The sequence below is a fragment of the Panthera pardus genome, unplaced genomic scaffold, assembly GCF_024362965.1.
Source record: "Panthera pardus isolate Hobbes unplaced genomic scaffold, ASM2436296v1 HiC_scaffold_27, whole genome shotgun sequence".
Taxonomy (NCBI): Eukaryota; Metazoa; Chordata; class Mammalia; order Carnivora; family Felidae; genus Panthera; species Panthera pardus.
Window position 1 is genome coordinate 108,837,349 of NW_026526843.1, and position 16,402 is coordinate 108,853,750.

Here is a 16,402-nt window from a genome sequence, read left to right on the forward strand (position 1 = left end):
AAACTTTTAAGAAATAGATCATTTAAATTGTGGTTTTTAAATTGTCCCAAAGCATAGGAAAAATTTGCATTGCCTTCTAGTTTATTTTGTAAAGTTAACAAGGCCCTAAAAATGAAAATTAACACACAAAAGGAAATTGTGCCAATTTAACTTATGAGTATAGATGCAAAAATCCTTTTAAAAATTTACAAATCATGGGCTCCTGTATGGCTCAGTCAGTTAAGCGTCTGACTTTGGCTTGGGTCATGATCTCATGGTTTGTGAGTTCAAGCCCCACATCAGGCTTGCTGCTATCAGCACACAGCCTGCTTTGGATCCTCTGTCCCCCTCACTCTCTGCTCCTCTCTGTCTCTCAAAAATAAATAAAACATCAAAAATAAAATAAAATAAATTATAAATCAAATACATATATTAAAACAATGGATTTTTCCCAGAAATACAAACCTTAGGACATTTGTTGATCTGCATTATCAAATCTTTAGGTCAAAGGAGATACACTAAGTGATTATATTAATAGATAAGAAGACATTTTATAAAATAGACTATTCATGCCTGTTTTAGTAAAGAGAAAGTCTGACCTTAACATAATAAAACACTGTCTAAAACCAAATATTGACATCGTATCTGAATGATTTAGGGAGTATATTCCCAAGTCAGGATGAAGTAGTGTTTATTAGTGCTTGCTTTACAGTCCATAGACTGAGAAATTGGGGTCTTGTTCTGTGATGGGAAGCCATTGAAGAATTTGAGGCAGGGGCATGACCCAGTCTGATTTCTGTTTTAAGATTATTCTGGCTGTGGGACGCCTGAGTGGCTCAGTCAGTTAAGCAGTGACTCTTGATTTCAGCCCAGGTCATGATCTCGCAGTTCGTGAGTTCAAGCCCCACATCAGGCTTTGCACTGACAGTGTGGAGCCTACTTGGGATTCTCTATCTCTCTGCCCTGCCCACCCCCCTCAATAAATAAATTTTAAAAGATTATTCTGGCTGTATACTAAGCCTCAGTATACAGAGTATACTGTAGCAGAGTTGACAGAGAACATATGGCCTACAAAGTCAAAAAGCATTTACTGTCCAGCCCTTTATAGAAAAAAGGGATACATGCATATAGTAGGATTCAAGTGTATGCGTGTGTGTATACAGAAAAAAAAACTGGAAAGAAAAGCACTAAATAAAATTGTGATTTTTTTCTTTTGTTTTTCTCCTTCTTGTTCATTATTTAAGTTTTCTGTAATGGACATGCATACTTTTTATAATAAAATTTACTTTTTTAAATAGTAAGGAAAACATTAAAACCAGTAAGATAAAAGAATAAAGAAAAACTAGCTGAAATTTTAATAACAAATTTAAGTAAAGTTAAAAGAGGCAGGATAAACATAAACAATAATATCTAGTTTCATGCACACAACCGCACAAGTAGTGTCCATTTCACATTTCAGCATATGCTTCTTACTCAGGCAGGCTTTATTTGAATTCCTACTGTATGCTCTTTGCTATGGAGATACAAAAGTAAGTATGGTGCCTGTTCTGAAGAACAATCTGGCAGGGGCAGTGGCATGGACTTAAACAGTAATCAGTGCCCTAAGCAGTATACCAAAGGGCCTAAGAGCTTTCATTTTTGGTTAGGAAATAGCTAACACCCAAATAAAGCAGTTGCTCTGTGATGAGTCGTAATATAATTATAAGGGATTCTAATCACCTGAACTAGTCTTGTAACTTTATTTGTGGTACCTTGTGATGTAGAGAAGTTTTTGAATATTATAATCAAATCTGTATCAATATTTTCCTCTATGGCTTCTCCATTTCCCAAATAACCAACTGTCCTAATATCTCCCTCCCTCAGATGTAAAGTGTCAAATTTATTCTTTTACTCTTTTTCTCGCCCTGTTTATCTTTTACATAGCAGTACCACACTGTTTTAATTAAGGTATTATTTCAACTCAGGAAAACTTATTTTAGGTTTCGGTATTTGAAATACTGCTTCATTTTCTTAGTGCTAATATTAAAAAGCACAGCACACAGCAAAATGTGACTGTTAACCTGAGCATCAGTAGTCATTAAAGCCAATTCAGGCTAATCCTTTAAATTCCGAAAAGGTTATTTGGTTGTTCCTTAAGTATTACTTGAATAAAGTTGATGACTGCTGTATAGAGACACTCCTATTTTGTTTTGTACGTCTTAATCAGTTGTGCATTAACCATGCTGTTTGTTTGCTGCTCCTTGGCAGTCTTAAGAGACACCTCATGTTTAGACTGCAGTTTTATGTTAGGTGGTTGTCCTAACCTTGCTGCCCTTTTGTAGCATTGTAATGAGACTTAAATAATTCCTTCTGGAGATGGGTAGGTTCATGTTCTGATGGAAAATTAATCTTAAGTGCTTTCCTTAAGATTGGTGAAAAATTCAGGCATGCATTTTTAATCAAGAGGACAGCACAATCTCCTAGCAGAATTCAGAATTTTATCTTGGACGTTTATCTGGGTCCCAGTTGATTCTAAAGATTTTTCTGGTTTTGTTTCTTTGTTTTTTGGTTTGTTTTTTTTTGGGGGGGGTGGTTTAGAGAGCGCATGCAAGCAGGAGAGAGAGGCAGAGGGAGACAGAGAGAATCCCAAGTAGGCTCCATGCTTAGCATGGAGCCCAACACAGGGCTTGATCCCACAACCCTGGGATCATGACCTGAGCTGAAATCAAGAGTCGGATACTCAACTGACTGAGCCACCCAGGCACCCCTCCCAGTTGATTCTAATGTATTATATAGGATAATTTTTTAAATTGAGCAATTTTTTTATTCTTTAACTTCGATTATGTCATTTGTAAAATATTGCCATAAAAATTAAATTTAGCAGCAACATTTATAGAACATAGCTGCAAAATTGTGATCTGACAGGAAGAGCCATATGGCACCTGTAAGCACCCAATGGACACTCTAATGTTTGCTCAGTAAAGGAGTACTGAACTGAGCTCCCATTTTAGATACATCATCAAGTATGTGCCTGCCTTGACCATGGTTCCTTCATCCAGAAAACTAGCTGATCATTTTGGGGGTTTTCTAGAGACTCTTTGGGTTTTGAAAATGCAGCTATTTTATTCAGTTCATCTAGGTCGTGATGTTTTTGTTGGTTCCACATAGGTTAATGTACATCAGGTAGAGCATTTTCCCACAGCTCTCGATGTTTCTGTCCTTGAGTTTTGTTTAAATGCCACTATGTCAGTGATCATATTCTGACTCTTAGCATACTTACAAAATATTTTCCAAAATAAAAATACCTTAGAAAAACTTCTGGAGACTATTAGAGGATGAAATGGAGTAAAGGATTGTCTGGTAACTTGACCTCTCCTTTTCCAGTTTGGCTCATTCAGTAAGTGTTCTTTTTGCTCACTAATAACCCAGGGATTAGACTTTTTTTTTTTAATTTAGATTTTATCAACTAGGATTTTTAGCCATGGACCTAAAAGGCTTTAACCTGGCTGATAATTGATGTCTATAACCAATGTGAATTTAAATGTAATTTACTTTCATTTAAAACTGAAAAAATTTGTCCTTATATCACAATCAAAAAGTTGCTTGCAATCAACAAGTGGTCATTTTCTTCCCATAGTTATGAAACAATTCCTCACTGACAGAGAATACCCATGACTTGTCTATATATAACCTTAAAATAGTCTTGAGACTACCCTTTGGAGTGTGTGTGTAAGCATTACAAAGGGTAAAACTTCACATGTGCATCAATGACTTTTATGACTTTAATAGTGCTGACTAGTTTCATTTGCTTTTAAAGAGTCATGTAGTTAAATACTAGAATTTCTCAGGATTTTGAAATAAAATAATGTTCATCTCACTGATTGTGAAAATTGTCTAGATTGCTGGGAACTAGGAGTTAAGAACATTTCAACAGGATTTTGCTATCAGCAAATCTTTTTTGGTTTCCTGTTCTGGCCTCCCTACCTATCAGCTACATTAGTGCCCTCGCCATTACGTTTCTCCTTTCTTTTACCACAGGAAAATTGTCAGGCCTCTTTTTCTAGCATTTCAGGACCCGCCTGACAGGAAATTTTCTAATTGCCGGAACAGCTGGTAGGAGAAAACTTTGCAGGGGCTTGGCCTTCCCTTTCTAACCTAAGTTTTACGGTCAGAAATTCTTGTATCACCATCATGGTTTCGTAGCCATGTTTAAATTTTTGTCTTTTCGTGTTCGCTCTATACAGGTAAGCTTTGTTCAACTTCTTTAAAGACTAAAATGTTTTAGTTGGAGCTAAGTATAGTTATACTAATTAAACAATAATTTCATTTTATATGTTCTTTTAAGAAGCTTTTCAAAATTCAAAACCAGTTTTTGTAGGCTGTTTGCCAAAAGTAAGCCAGTCATGTGTATTATACATTTCAACTCTGTGTATTTTGTAAACTTATTTTTGCATTAGCTTTTACTGGAGAGTAATATTTACTTTGCTAGTGATGGTAATTTTATATGGTATAATTTTGTATGATGATGGTAACTTTCAGTATTAAACTAGACATGAAAAAAATTGTGAACTTACTAATAGGAGATTACTATAATGTAAGCAATATTTTAATGGGTAGGAGAATGTCTTATTTTAAAGAATTAAGACCTTAAATTCAGACTTTTGTTGAAATTGGTTCTTTTAAAGTTTTGAAGTTTTTTATCAACTGTATTTAAGTGACTTTGGGTAATTTTATCTGACTTAGAGTAGGCAGAGTTTTCAAAGCATTACTTTGTTGAAATGTGCTTATAACAAATGATAATTTGCATTTTATGTCATCTAAAATTCTGCCAAATTAACTTGATATTTTGCCATGAGAATTGTGCTATCCTGCTGCTCTTTAAAGAGAATTAAATTTGTTGATTGGGATTCCCGATTAGGAGAAAACTGTGCTCTCTCCAGCAGTGATTAGGAGAGTTAGTCTGGAAAACAGCAATACTGTTTTCTCAAACAAATATAAGAAGCTGGCTTGGAATACTCTCTTAGAAACTGTGGTTAGCTGAAAAATGCTGAGCATATTTATAATCCATTAGAAAAAAGGTAAATTGGATTTGGTCAAATTGTAATCTAGAATATATTAAAATATGGCTTTCACCATGGCTTCAATAACCAGCCTAATTATGTCACAGCCAAATAGTTTTTATGTATCTTGATCATCTAAAAATTAACATACATTTTTTAAATTAAAAAATACGGTACGTTATAGAACCTTGTATCTATATAGAGATTAATACTTTGATTTTGAGTTACATTTAAGAGGCAAATAAAGTATACATTTTTCATTTGTAAGCTCTTCTTTATGTTAGGCCAAAAACTGGTTACTATTCATGGTTAGAAAAGATTTATTCATTAGTTTTTACCAAGAAACATTTAAATAGTTTACTTCAAGTTTCAACCATATTTTCTGACATTCAAAACAATTTAGAAAATACAAATGCCTTAAGAACACACTTCCTGACTCAAGGGAGGGCAGGAAAAAGGAAATTATGTATACAAGTCAGGGCATAATGCCAAATGTTGAATCATTCTTTAAAATCAATATCACCCAGTTTGTTTACTTAATGGCAGTATGTTACAATATTAGGTTTTCTATAACTCAAATAACATCACTTTCTGTTCCTTTTCTTTAATCCTTTTACATTTTAAGAACAAACTTGTATCTTTTCCTTCTCAACTTAAAAAGGAAACGCTAAGTTAATTTTTTTCCCCATTAAAGGGTGAACTTTAAGGGTCATTTAGGAAGGAACCTGTGGACCTCTTGGTAGTCCTGGGAAACAAACAGGGTGGCTTTCTGTGTGACTGGAGAAACACCATAAGATCTACCTGTCCATAAATTTTCTTCTGCCATTTTTCTGTGATGTCTAAAATGACATTCTTTGCAGAATTCCTAAAATTATATATTTTTTAGCTGAACTGGCCTTGTTTTTTCTATCAGGGGTCATATCTCAACAAGTATTTATCCAATAATAAATCTTGGAATCCCTAGGTCAATTCCTAGAGGGAAGATACTATTCTTGTTAAATTTTTTTTATTACATTTTATTTATTTTTGAGAGACAGAGTGAGACAAAGTGAGAGTGGGGGAGGGGCAGAGAGAGAGGGAGACACAGAATCGGAAGCAGGCTCCAGGCTCTGAGCTGTCAGCACAGAACCTGACCCAGGGCTGGAACCCGTGAACTGTGAGATTATGACCTGAGCCGAAGTCAGCCGCTCAACTGACTGAGCCACCGAGGTGCCCCTATAGGCACATTTTCTTGATCAAATTACTGTCTTTCTTTGCTACACAAAGAGTGAATTTTTGTTAACCAAAGTCTGTCACACCTGAGAAACTGTTTCTGTTTATTTCACTATTGGATGTGGGTATTAATCACAGTATAAATAGAACAGTGATTTTGTTAATTTCTTGATGTATCATAGTTCCGGTCATCAGTGATGATATTAAAACTTTTTTTTATTTTTTTAATGTTTATTTCTGAGACAGAGGGAGACAGAGCATGAGTAGGGGAGGGGCAGAGAGAGAGGAAGACCCAGAATCCGAAGCAGGTTCCAGGCTCTGAGCTGTCAGCACAGAGCCTGACACGGGGCTCAAACTCACGAACACCGAGATCATGACCTGAGCCGAAGTCAGATGCCTAACCGACTGAGCCACCCAGGCGCCCCACTATTCTTCATCTTAGTATCTGTAACAGCTAGCACACTACCTGGCTCATGATCTGAGTTGCCTTCTAAGAGAGTCTGTCATAGATCAGAAACATTTGTATTTGAACCAATCAGAAAGAAGCAGAAACAACAGAGCCTCCTGAATTTTAGTTCCCTCTTCGACCTATTTTCTTCTTCTCGTTTGCATTCTCTTATGCAAACACTGGTTTCCATGTATGCTCCCACACTGACCTCTACACTGGCTTGTCTGTTGCCTGAAATGCTCTTTCCCCAAATGGTTGACTCCATCACATCCTTTTGGTCTTTACTAACATAGCACCTTTTCAATAAAACCTACACTGATGATTTTATTTAAAATTGGAAGCTGTCCTTTTCATCTCTGCACTTCTGATCCCTCTTACCCAACTTAATATCTTTTGTCTATGATATTTATCATGTTCTAACATGAATATACCTATTATTATTGTTTGGTTTCTCCCCAAAACACCAGAGATTTTGGTCTGTTTCATTTATTGTATATCTCGGAGACCTAGAAGAGTGCTTGGCATGTATTAGGTACTCAGGAAAGAAATGTTTAAATGGACAAATGAGTTCCCATACATAGCTTGAAGGTATTGAACACCTAGGCTGGGGGCGGCAAATATCCAAAAGTGATAGTATAGACAAATGATACAGGGCTGTGGTATAGAACAGCTGCCAGCCTCACAGTTTTGCCTACAACTAGAACTTTACTTACAAAATAAACATAGACTTTGTAAAAATAAAAATACAGAATTTACTATAACTTTTGAAAATACACAAAGTAAGTTTTTTTGTGATGATGAATGGGCAGAAAATACACTTGTACTAGAAAATGTATAAATATGTGAACCTCACAGAGTAATAATGGATATAAGTTAAATATGTGCTCCACTTCATTGGCAACATTCTTTTTTTCTTAAAATTATAGTTGCTTTCTGTGTACTTACAGGCAAAAACACAATTTTATAAACTGTCAAACTTTAGTTCTATGTTTTCATGTGACAGATTTATTTCAGTAACAGGTGATTTATTGACAAGATATGTTTTTCACATGCAAATGTCAGTCCTGACTTCACAAATTTGATATTCCTCTCTGCATCCATCTCATTGGATTCTAGGTGTGAGCTAGAAGAGCACATGTTTGCTTTTTTACCTGTCGTCTGAGATTGCCCAAACATTATCAATATTACGTCCTAGGTGAACCTCAAATTCATTTCTAAAATACTCATGGTCCCATAACTTGGAAACATGGGTGACATTAAGCACAGGCTAGACATTGAGATACCAACCAAGGATGTTTTACCTCTTATACTACTATGACTACATATACATAAAAGTAGATAGAAAATAGCTTGCTAATGTAACTAGTAAAAATTTAAACATGGAAGGAACAAAAACGTGTTGAAGATAAAACAGTGACAGATTTTCAGAACTTGGGCCATAGGCCTTGATCTTTTGTCTCCACACCCAAGAACACTTTTTTGTACTTCCCTAGCACCAATTTAGAAAAAGACTTTTGAAATTCTAGTTTATATCCTCAAAGAGGTTTGGAATGATTGCATCCATTTTGGGGGAAGAGGATAGGGAGTGGAGGAAGTTGCTATTTTTTTTTAAATTTTTTAACTTTTTATTTATTTTTAAGAGAGAGAGTGAGTGGGGGAGGGGCAGAGAGAGAGGGAAACAGAATCGGAAGCAGGCTCCAGGCTCTGAGCTGGCAGCACAGAATGCGCGCAAGGCTCCAATTCACAAACGGCGAGATCATGACCTGAGCTGAAGTCGGATGCTTAACGGACTGAGCCACATAGGCGCCCAAAGTTGCTATTTTTTTTTTAAAGAAACATTGAGAAAAGGAGCACTTGCAAATTTATTTTAAAACAAGATTTGCTGAGGGCACCCGAGTGGCTCAGTTGGTTGAGCCTCAGACTCTTGGTTTGGGCTCGTCATGAACCCAGGGTTGTGGGATCAAGCCCCACGTGGTGCTCTGCACTGAGTGCAGACCCTACTTAAGATTCTCTCTCTCTCTCTCCCTGTCCCCCACTCATGCTCCCTCTCTCTTTAAAAACAAAATAAAATAAAATAAGATTTGCCAGAATAAGAAATTCAGTATGAGGGTGGGAAAATAAAATCAAGGAAGTGTCTCAGAAAATAGGAGAGAAAAGATAAGTGGCATACAGGATTCAATCCCAGACATACAATACCCAACTAAATAGAGGAGTTGCAAAAAGACAAACCCTGAAAAATGGATGGAAGGAAATTATAAAAGAAATGTTAGATTTCCCCCAGAGGCAAAGAATTCAGGTCTTTAGATTATAAAGTCTCACTAACCATCTAACATTCAGAAGGAAAGAAGACCCATATTTATCTCACTAATGAGTAATTTCAGAAGTCCAAGGACAGAGAAAATTCTTAAAGCTTCTGGAAAGAGGGGTGCCTGGGTGACTCACTCAGTTAAGCGTCTGACTTTGGCTCAGGTCATGATCTCGCTGTTCGTGAGTTCGAGCCCCACATCAGGCTCTGTGCTGACAGCTAAGAGCCTGGAACCTGCTTTGGATTCTGTGTCTCCTTCTCTCTCTGCCCCTCCCCTGCTTGTGCTCTGTCTCTCTCTGTCTTTCAAAAATAAATAAATGTAAAAAAGAAATTAAAAAAAAAAAAGCTTCTGGAAAGAAAACCAGTTCACCTTCCCAAAAATGTGTATCAGGCTAACATCACCCATTTCAGTAGCAGTCCTGGCTGTTAGAGGGCATTGGATCATTGGTGTCAATGTTCTGGGGCCAGATTGTTTTTATTCTAGAATTTGGTACAAAGCCAAATTATACAAATGTGAAGACAAAATAAAGATATCTTCAGATGTGCAAGCTTCAGAAAGTTTTTTTTCTACATCACCTTTCTTAGGAAGTTACAAGGGAGTAATCTAAGAAAGAGAAAGACATGGGAAACTGAGAATAGTGGATTCGACCAGAAAAGCACTGAAGAGGTATCCGGAGGTAATAGCTGCGCAGCAAGGCCTAGAGAACAACCATTCCTGATGGGAGAGTAAGAGAGTGCTCTCAGAAGAATGGGAAGTATGGTAAAGGGTTAAGGAGAAATTAAGACTAATGGTCAGATTAACCTTTTCCTCCCCCCAGAATGATGGGGTGGGGGTGGGGGGTGCTGCTGTTACAAACAGGAAAAAAAACATGCAAAAAATTCATGGTCCCAATAGAACTCAAAGTAAAATGTATCATGAATTTAAGCATTTGATGAAATGGTGGTTTTTTAAGTCCCCTCAGATTGTTTTGGAAGTCACTGTTACAGGCCCATATAAAAGGAAATTTAAATGTACTTTCTAGCCTACATTTAAACAATATATTGTCATGAAAATATATGTGGATGCTGGCTTATAAGCCTTCTGCTTTTAAAATCAGGCTGTGGAGACAACGTGAAGGATTTGGCTGTGGTTATAGCAGAGAATGTTAATTTTCTTAATATTAATAAAAATAAAAATACGATCAGCAGCAGATTGGGGAAGCTTGAGAGAAAAAAATGTATAGGCACTAATTAGCCTCGTTTTACAAAGTGAGGAGTTAGGATTCTATCCAAAACTAAGAGAAAACATAAGTTTGGGGCACCTGGGTGGCTCAGTCCAACTCTTGATTTTGGCTCAGGTCATAATCTCAGGGTTTGTGAGATGGAGCCCCTGTGTCGGGCTCTGCACTGACAGCTTGGAGACTGCTTGGGATTCTTTCTCTCCCTCTCTCTCTCTCTGCCCCTCCCCTGCTCAGGCACTCTCTCTCAAAATAAATAAACATAAAAAAAAAAAAGAAAAGTTTATGTAGAAGTAATATAATTATCAAACAGTGGAGAGAAAGATGATAAAAGGATATAAGTGAATCATCTAATTTTTAAATCAGCAGTCATTGTCTTGGGGCACCTGGGTGGCTCAGTCGGTTAAGTGTCCAACTTTGGCTCAGGTTCGTGGTTTGAGCCCCGTGTCGGGCTCTGTATTGACAGCTTGGAGCCTGGAGCCTGTTTCAGATTCTGTGTTTCCCTCTTTTCTGTCCCTTTCCCACTAACGCTCTGTATCTCTCTGTCTCAAAAATAAGTAAACATTAAATTTTTTTTTAAATCAGCAGGCATTGTCTTAAAGTTAATCAAACAAGGAATTATCAAAGTAAGGTGCAGAAAGAACTAACTTTTGTTTAAAGGCCTAGGTATGAGGGTGAAAGGAGACTTGCTTTTCATCATAAGGTATTCTGTCACTATTTGATTTGTCATTTGTGTGCACATATTACTTTAATTTTAAAAACACGTTTAAGGAACAGGAAGTAACCCAGGTTGATAAAAGGTTACATGTAAGGCAATGTTGGGAGAAAATACCAGAAAACTAAGTTGCAGCCGTATTGTAGAGGGCCTCAAATTCCAAGGTGAAGCAGTGCATTTAATTTGGGAAAACTCGGAAGAGTGTTTGAGCCATCTGGTCATATGACTGGAGCTGTCTCCTTTTAGAAAACGAATTTGTCAGGAGGATAAATTGGACTGGCAGTGGCACAAAGGAGCATTCTGAGTAACCAAGCTAGTTTCAATTTTCCACAGGAAAGGTAATGAAGGATTGTACCTGAGTGATGCTGTTGGAAATGGATGAAAGAAAGAAAGAAAGAAAGAAAGAAAGAAAGAAAGAAAGAAAGAAAGAAAGAGGAAGGAAGGAAGAGGGAGAGGGAAAGAAAGAAAGAAAGAAAGAAAGGGAACGAAAAAGAAAAGAAAGGATATTTCCATTACCATGTTTGATACATGGTAGATATTTTAGTATATGTTTGTTGAATGAAAGGATCAAAGGGAGATTCCATGGTTTTTGGTAACTTGTTTGACAAGAGAGGAAAGGAAGGGTAGTCATCAAAGATGAAATCTTTCTTAAATAGTTACTGCTGTTTATTTTGATATCCATGACCTGATTGTAGCTCTCACTATGAAAGTAAGGCTTGATTCTATATGCCTGCTACAAAATGCAAAACATTTTAACTAAGTGATGCCTTCCCTGTGTTGCATCATTGTGACACACAACTATAGTATTTGTTATGAAATAAAAGATGAAACAATATTGCAGCCTAAAATTAAATCCCACTTACCCAAGAAAGAAAACTGGTAAGACATATAGAATCTTGTAGAGTATAGTTCTTCACAGCCTCGTGATTTAAGGGCATAAATGGCTGTTAGATTCCCATTGGGCTCTTGAACAGATGATTTTTTCCATAGGAGGCTAACTGGCACATTGCTGGAATCCAACCCATGAACTTGGCCTCTTAAGTCTGTAATCCACTAGTCTTTAAAATGTGATGTGACAGCACTTTGAGTTACAGAAAAGGAGAACTTGTTTATAGTTTCATTCCATGCATAAGGTATATAATTTAGCAATACAAAAGTATATATAATTTATAAGCCAATAAGTGTACAAATATTGGGTATATGCTAATTTAATTTAAAAAATTTATTTTTTGCTGGTAAGGATATGCTACCAAAGGTTCTGAGACATTTCTCTAATCACTTTAGCTAACTGACCCAAGAGATACAGACCAGTTACAAAGATCAAGGGAATAAGTCTGTATGTTCCTGCCATTGATCTTGGATGGGGAACCACCAGAAGCCTATGACATTCTCAGTGTGGAATAATGCTAAAAACCTTGTTTTAGAAGTCACTAGAAGTCAGAACCTGGAATTGAGCCATAAGTCTACCAGTTACTGGCTTATGATTTTTACTTAATCTCTTTAAACTTCAGACTATATTCAAACCATTTGACCTTTAAAAGGTCTGTCAAATTTCTAGTGGGGAATGGGGGAGTCTGTAGAGAATTCTGAGATGTTTTTGCTTGTTCTGGGGTATACTCCACCCTGTTATTATCAACTCTAACATTGATATGTAGTTAGAGATTTGTCATGAAGCCTAAGTATAAGATAAAAATGTGAAAAAGTACCTAACCCAGAGTTGGTACATGGTAAGTGCTTAATAAATATTTGCTGGATTTTAATCTAAATCTTACTTAATTCCACGAATGCACTGTTCTTTGAAAGTTTTCTTAAAAGAATTTAGTAATTTGCTTCCTGCCTTTGCTAATATAGCTACAAATAGCTATCGTTCTTGAGCCCTTGTACACCGGTGTCATTTGCAGAGAAGGGGTGCCCAGGAATGGGGCAGAGTCTCAGAGTCAGGTAATGCTTGATCCTACCCTAATACCTACTGCACAAGATGTTTGTGAGAAGTAAAGGGGGTAGTGCATGTGAAATTACAAAATAAAGGACTAAACCATATTAGGAGATTGTTTTATTGTTGCCAAAGTTCTGAGAGAGTCCAGCATGATTAAGCTGCCTCACTGTAGCACAGCCTACAAACTTGTGTCTTACAGACTAAAATGCTGGGCCTGGATATATTTTTTGACCTGTTATAGGAGCTTTTCTTCCTTTTACTATTCATTTTCAAAACCTGCCACATTAGGATACCTAATATTCTTTTTCAGAAATCTTTGAATTCCATATATAGCCAACATTCTGTCTCAGTGTTGAGTTCAAACATTTATATGAAACAAGAATAATAAAAATAATGAATTATTTGTGTACAGCACATTTAGATTCTACTAATAATACTTAGGCAATCAGAAAAATAACATCATAGGCCCAAAAAAAGAAGTAAAAAGAGTCTTTGACAGTCTGAGTTTTGTTTTATTGTAGTTTTTGGCTGTAACATATAGTACATGTCTTGATTAAATAAGGTATACTTAATCTGCTAATCCCGGAGTGAATAAGTAACTAAAATTCTGTGTATACTTGGATGTATTTTCAACCTTTCTCTCCTTTCTGATACTTTCGCTCAGATACACTGAAGCATCCACTGTCTTTAAAAATCTTCTTAACCCAGGGGCGCCTGGATGGCTCGGTTGAGCATCCGACTTCTTCGGCTCAGGTCATGATCTCACAGCTCGTGAGTTCGGGCCCCGTGTCGGGCTCTGTGCTGACAGCTCAGAGCCTGGAGCCCGCTTCAGATTCTGTGTCTCCCTCTCTCTCTGCCCCTAACCCACTTGCATTCTGTGTCTGTCTCTCTCAAAAATAAATAAACATTAAAAAAAATTAAAAATCTTCTTAACCCCAAGACCTTCCACTGTTCATTATGCTAAATAGTACTTTTTTTTTTTCCTGTGTCTAATCCTCTGTCCAAATGGTAAATCTTTTTGGGTTTTGTGTTTTAGAGCTATTCCTTTCTCCACTGTCAGATCTCAAGTAGTCCTAGAAACAGAAAGTATCTTAACATATTTCCAACAGAATAAACTTCAGCATACTGATTCAAATGGCCCTGCTGAGGGTAGAAATCTCTATGTTTGCCTTGGAATATTTTTCAACTCATCTCCCATAAAGTGTGTGTGTGTGTGTGTGTGTGTGTGTGTGTGTGTGTGTGTGTGTGTAACATTGGTTCTACCAAATACAAGCACATGTCAAAGCACAGCAGATTACTCCAATCTGTTTCCAGACTTCTTTACACCCTCTGCACTCACCCCATGAAACTATTAGTTCTAATTATCTCCAGTAGGAAGAATGAAGAGTTGGAAATACTCAGTGCTAATGTCAAGTAGAAGTTAAATTGGTTTATGTAGTGGGCTGCTATTATTCTTACATTTAAGTTGAAAGTATGTTGTGGGTAGAGCATGTGATTCTTGATCTCAGGGTCATGAGTTCAAGCTCCATGTTGGGCATAAAGCTTCCTTAAAAAAATAATAATTTGAGGATTTCTAATATGATATGTTAAATTTATATTTCTTAACTTTTAGCCGGAGAAAGTATCTCTGACTCTCTTTTCTTTCTTTATATTTGCATCAACAGGAAGAAGGCAGTATCAAAGAAATTGCAATCACACATCATGTAAAGGAAGGACATGAAAAGGCAGATCCTTCCCAATTTGAACTTTTAAAAGTATTGGGGCAGGGATCATTTGGAAAGGTAAGTCATGAGTGTGTGTTTTTAAAAAGTTTTTTTGGGGGAATTCATGTGTATTTCGTACAGATGGGGAATGGAACTATTTTATGAAATACTGATCTCCCTACAAGCAGTGTTTCTGTGTTCTTACATTTCTCACTATCAGTAAGTGTTGGAAAGTGAATAAAGTCATTGAAAAGTACACTGGAAATGTTTGTAAATTGGCAGTATTCACTTCATATTCATTTTATCTTCAAGAACATGTGACCTCTCTAAGGGGCGCCTGGGTGGCTCAGTTGATTGGGCAGCTGACTTTGGTTCAGATCATGATCTCATGGCTCATGAGTTGGAGCCCCACATCTGTGCTCACAGCTCAGAGCCTGGAGCCTGCTTCAGATTGTGTCTCCTCTCTTTGTGCCCCTCCCCTTCTCGTGCACTATCTCTTTCTCTCTCTCTCTCTCTCTCTCTCTCTCAAATGTAAATAAACATAAAAAAATTTTTTTAAAAAGAACATGTGACCTCTCTTAATTGCACTTTGCAAATGATTAAAAATCAAAAAATATTCCCTTTGTACACTTTATGATACTCTTTTTGAGTCCTCATGTAGAATTGGAAGGTGCTCTTGCAGATACATTATCACAATATGTCTCAGTTTTCCCTCCAGACTATCCCTAATACCAGTAGAAAGTAGATGAATACTTCTAAGGAATTAGGGTGTGGATTGCCAATATGAGTCATGAAATTTTGGGGACTTACATCTTGTCTTTAAAAGGAATATTGGGGCACCTGGGTGGCTCAGTCAGTTAAGCCGCTGACTTGGGCTCAGATCATGATCTCACGGTTCTTGAGTTTGAGCCTACTGCATGTGCTCGCGCTCTCTCTCTCTCTCTCTCTCTCTCAAAAATAAATAAATATTTTTTTAAAATTTTAAATACAAAAATAAAATAAATTTAAAATGAATACAAAGGTTGCATTGTATTCAGTGATGTCCAGGTTTGTCTTTACTATCAAAAAATGTTTCCCAAACCCACCAACTAAAATTGTTCCGCAAAATGCAATATCTTCATTTTTCTGCTAATCCGTTTCTCAATGATAGGAAAATTCTGAGATTGCATTCAACTTGCACATTGCAGTGCTTCCTTACCACCTCCCTGTGAGGAGACATTTGAAGATAATGTGCTTTGCAAACTTCAAAACAATACTTGAGCTTCCTTGTGTATTTTAGAGGGACTCTTTAGCAATTCTTGGTTAATATAGGTAATTTACTACAGCTTTTAACCTCTTTCAACCCCCCCCCAAAGTGATGCTTTTAATTCACATATAGGTTAAGTAGGCAGCATAACGTAATGGTTGCAAGTTTGGGCCCTATAGGTCAGTCAGACTTGGATCTGATTTTTTTTCCTTCTGCTCAACTTGCTTCATGTTCTTGAGCAAGTTATTTAACCTCTTCGAGCCTCATTTTCCTCCCAGTCAGTCATTAAGTATTGAAATTCCTCAAGGTTCCATTCTAGCTTCCTTCTCCTCACTCTACACTCCCTACTAATTATTTTCTCTATACCCACTATCTTAATTATAACCCATATACAGCTGTCTTAACAGATTTCTATCTCCAATCTAGATCATGCCTCTAAGCTCTGAACTCTGGACAGCTGCATATTTTTTTCTTTTAACGTGTCTCCAAGGCAGTTTAAACTCAACATGTCTAAGACAAAACTCATGATTTTTCCCCTGCCCCCCCAAACCTGCCCTGTTTCATTTTTCTCTGTAGCTATGAATGGTATCCAGTTAAGCCAA

The 16,402-nt window shown here is 36.8% G+C and overlaps 1 protein-coding gene across 7 annotated transcripts in view; it reads left to right on the plus strand.

Annotated features, from left to right (window-relative positions):
* Positions 1-16,402, plus strand: part of RPS6KA3 (ribosomal protein S6 kinase A3) — a 115,964-nt gene that overhangs the window by 45,722 nt on the left and 53,840 nt on the right. For 6 of the 7 annotated variants that reach the window (XM_053891772.1, XM_019431625.2, XM_019431620.2 and 3 more), the window contains one exon: positions 14,516-14,632. In XM_053891772.1, coding sequence (XP_053747747.1) covers positions 14,516-14,632 — 117 coding nt within the window. Of the gene's footprint in view, positions 1-4,042; positions 4,203-14,515; positions 14,633-16,402 lie in introns of those variants that run through there. The other variant, XM_019431627.2, reaches the window with a different exon arrangement.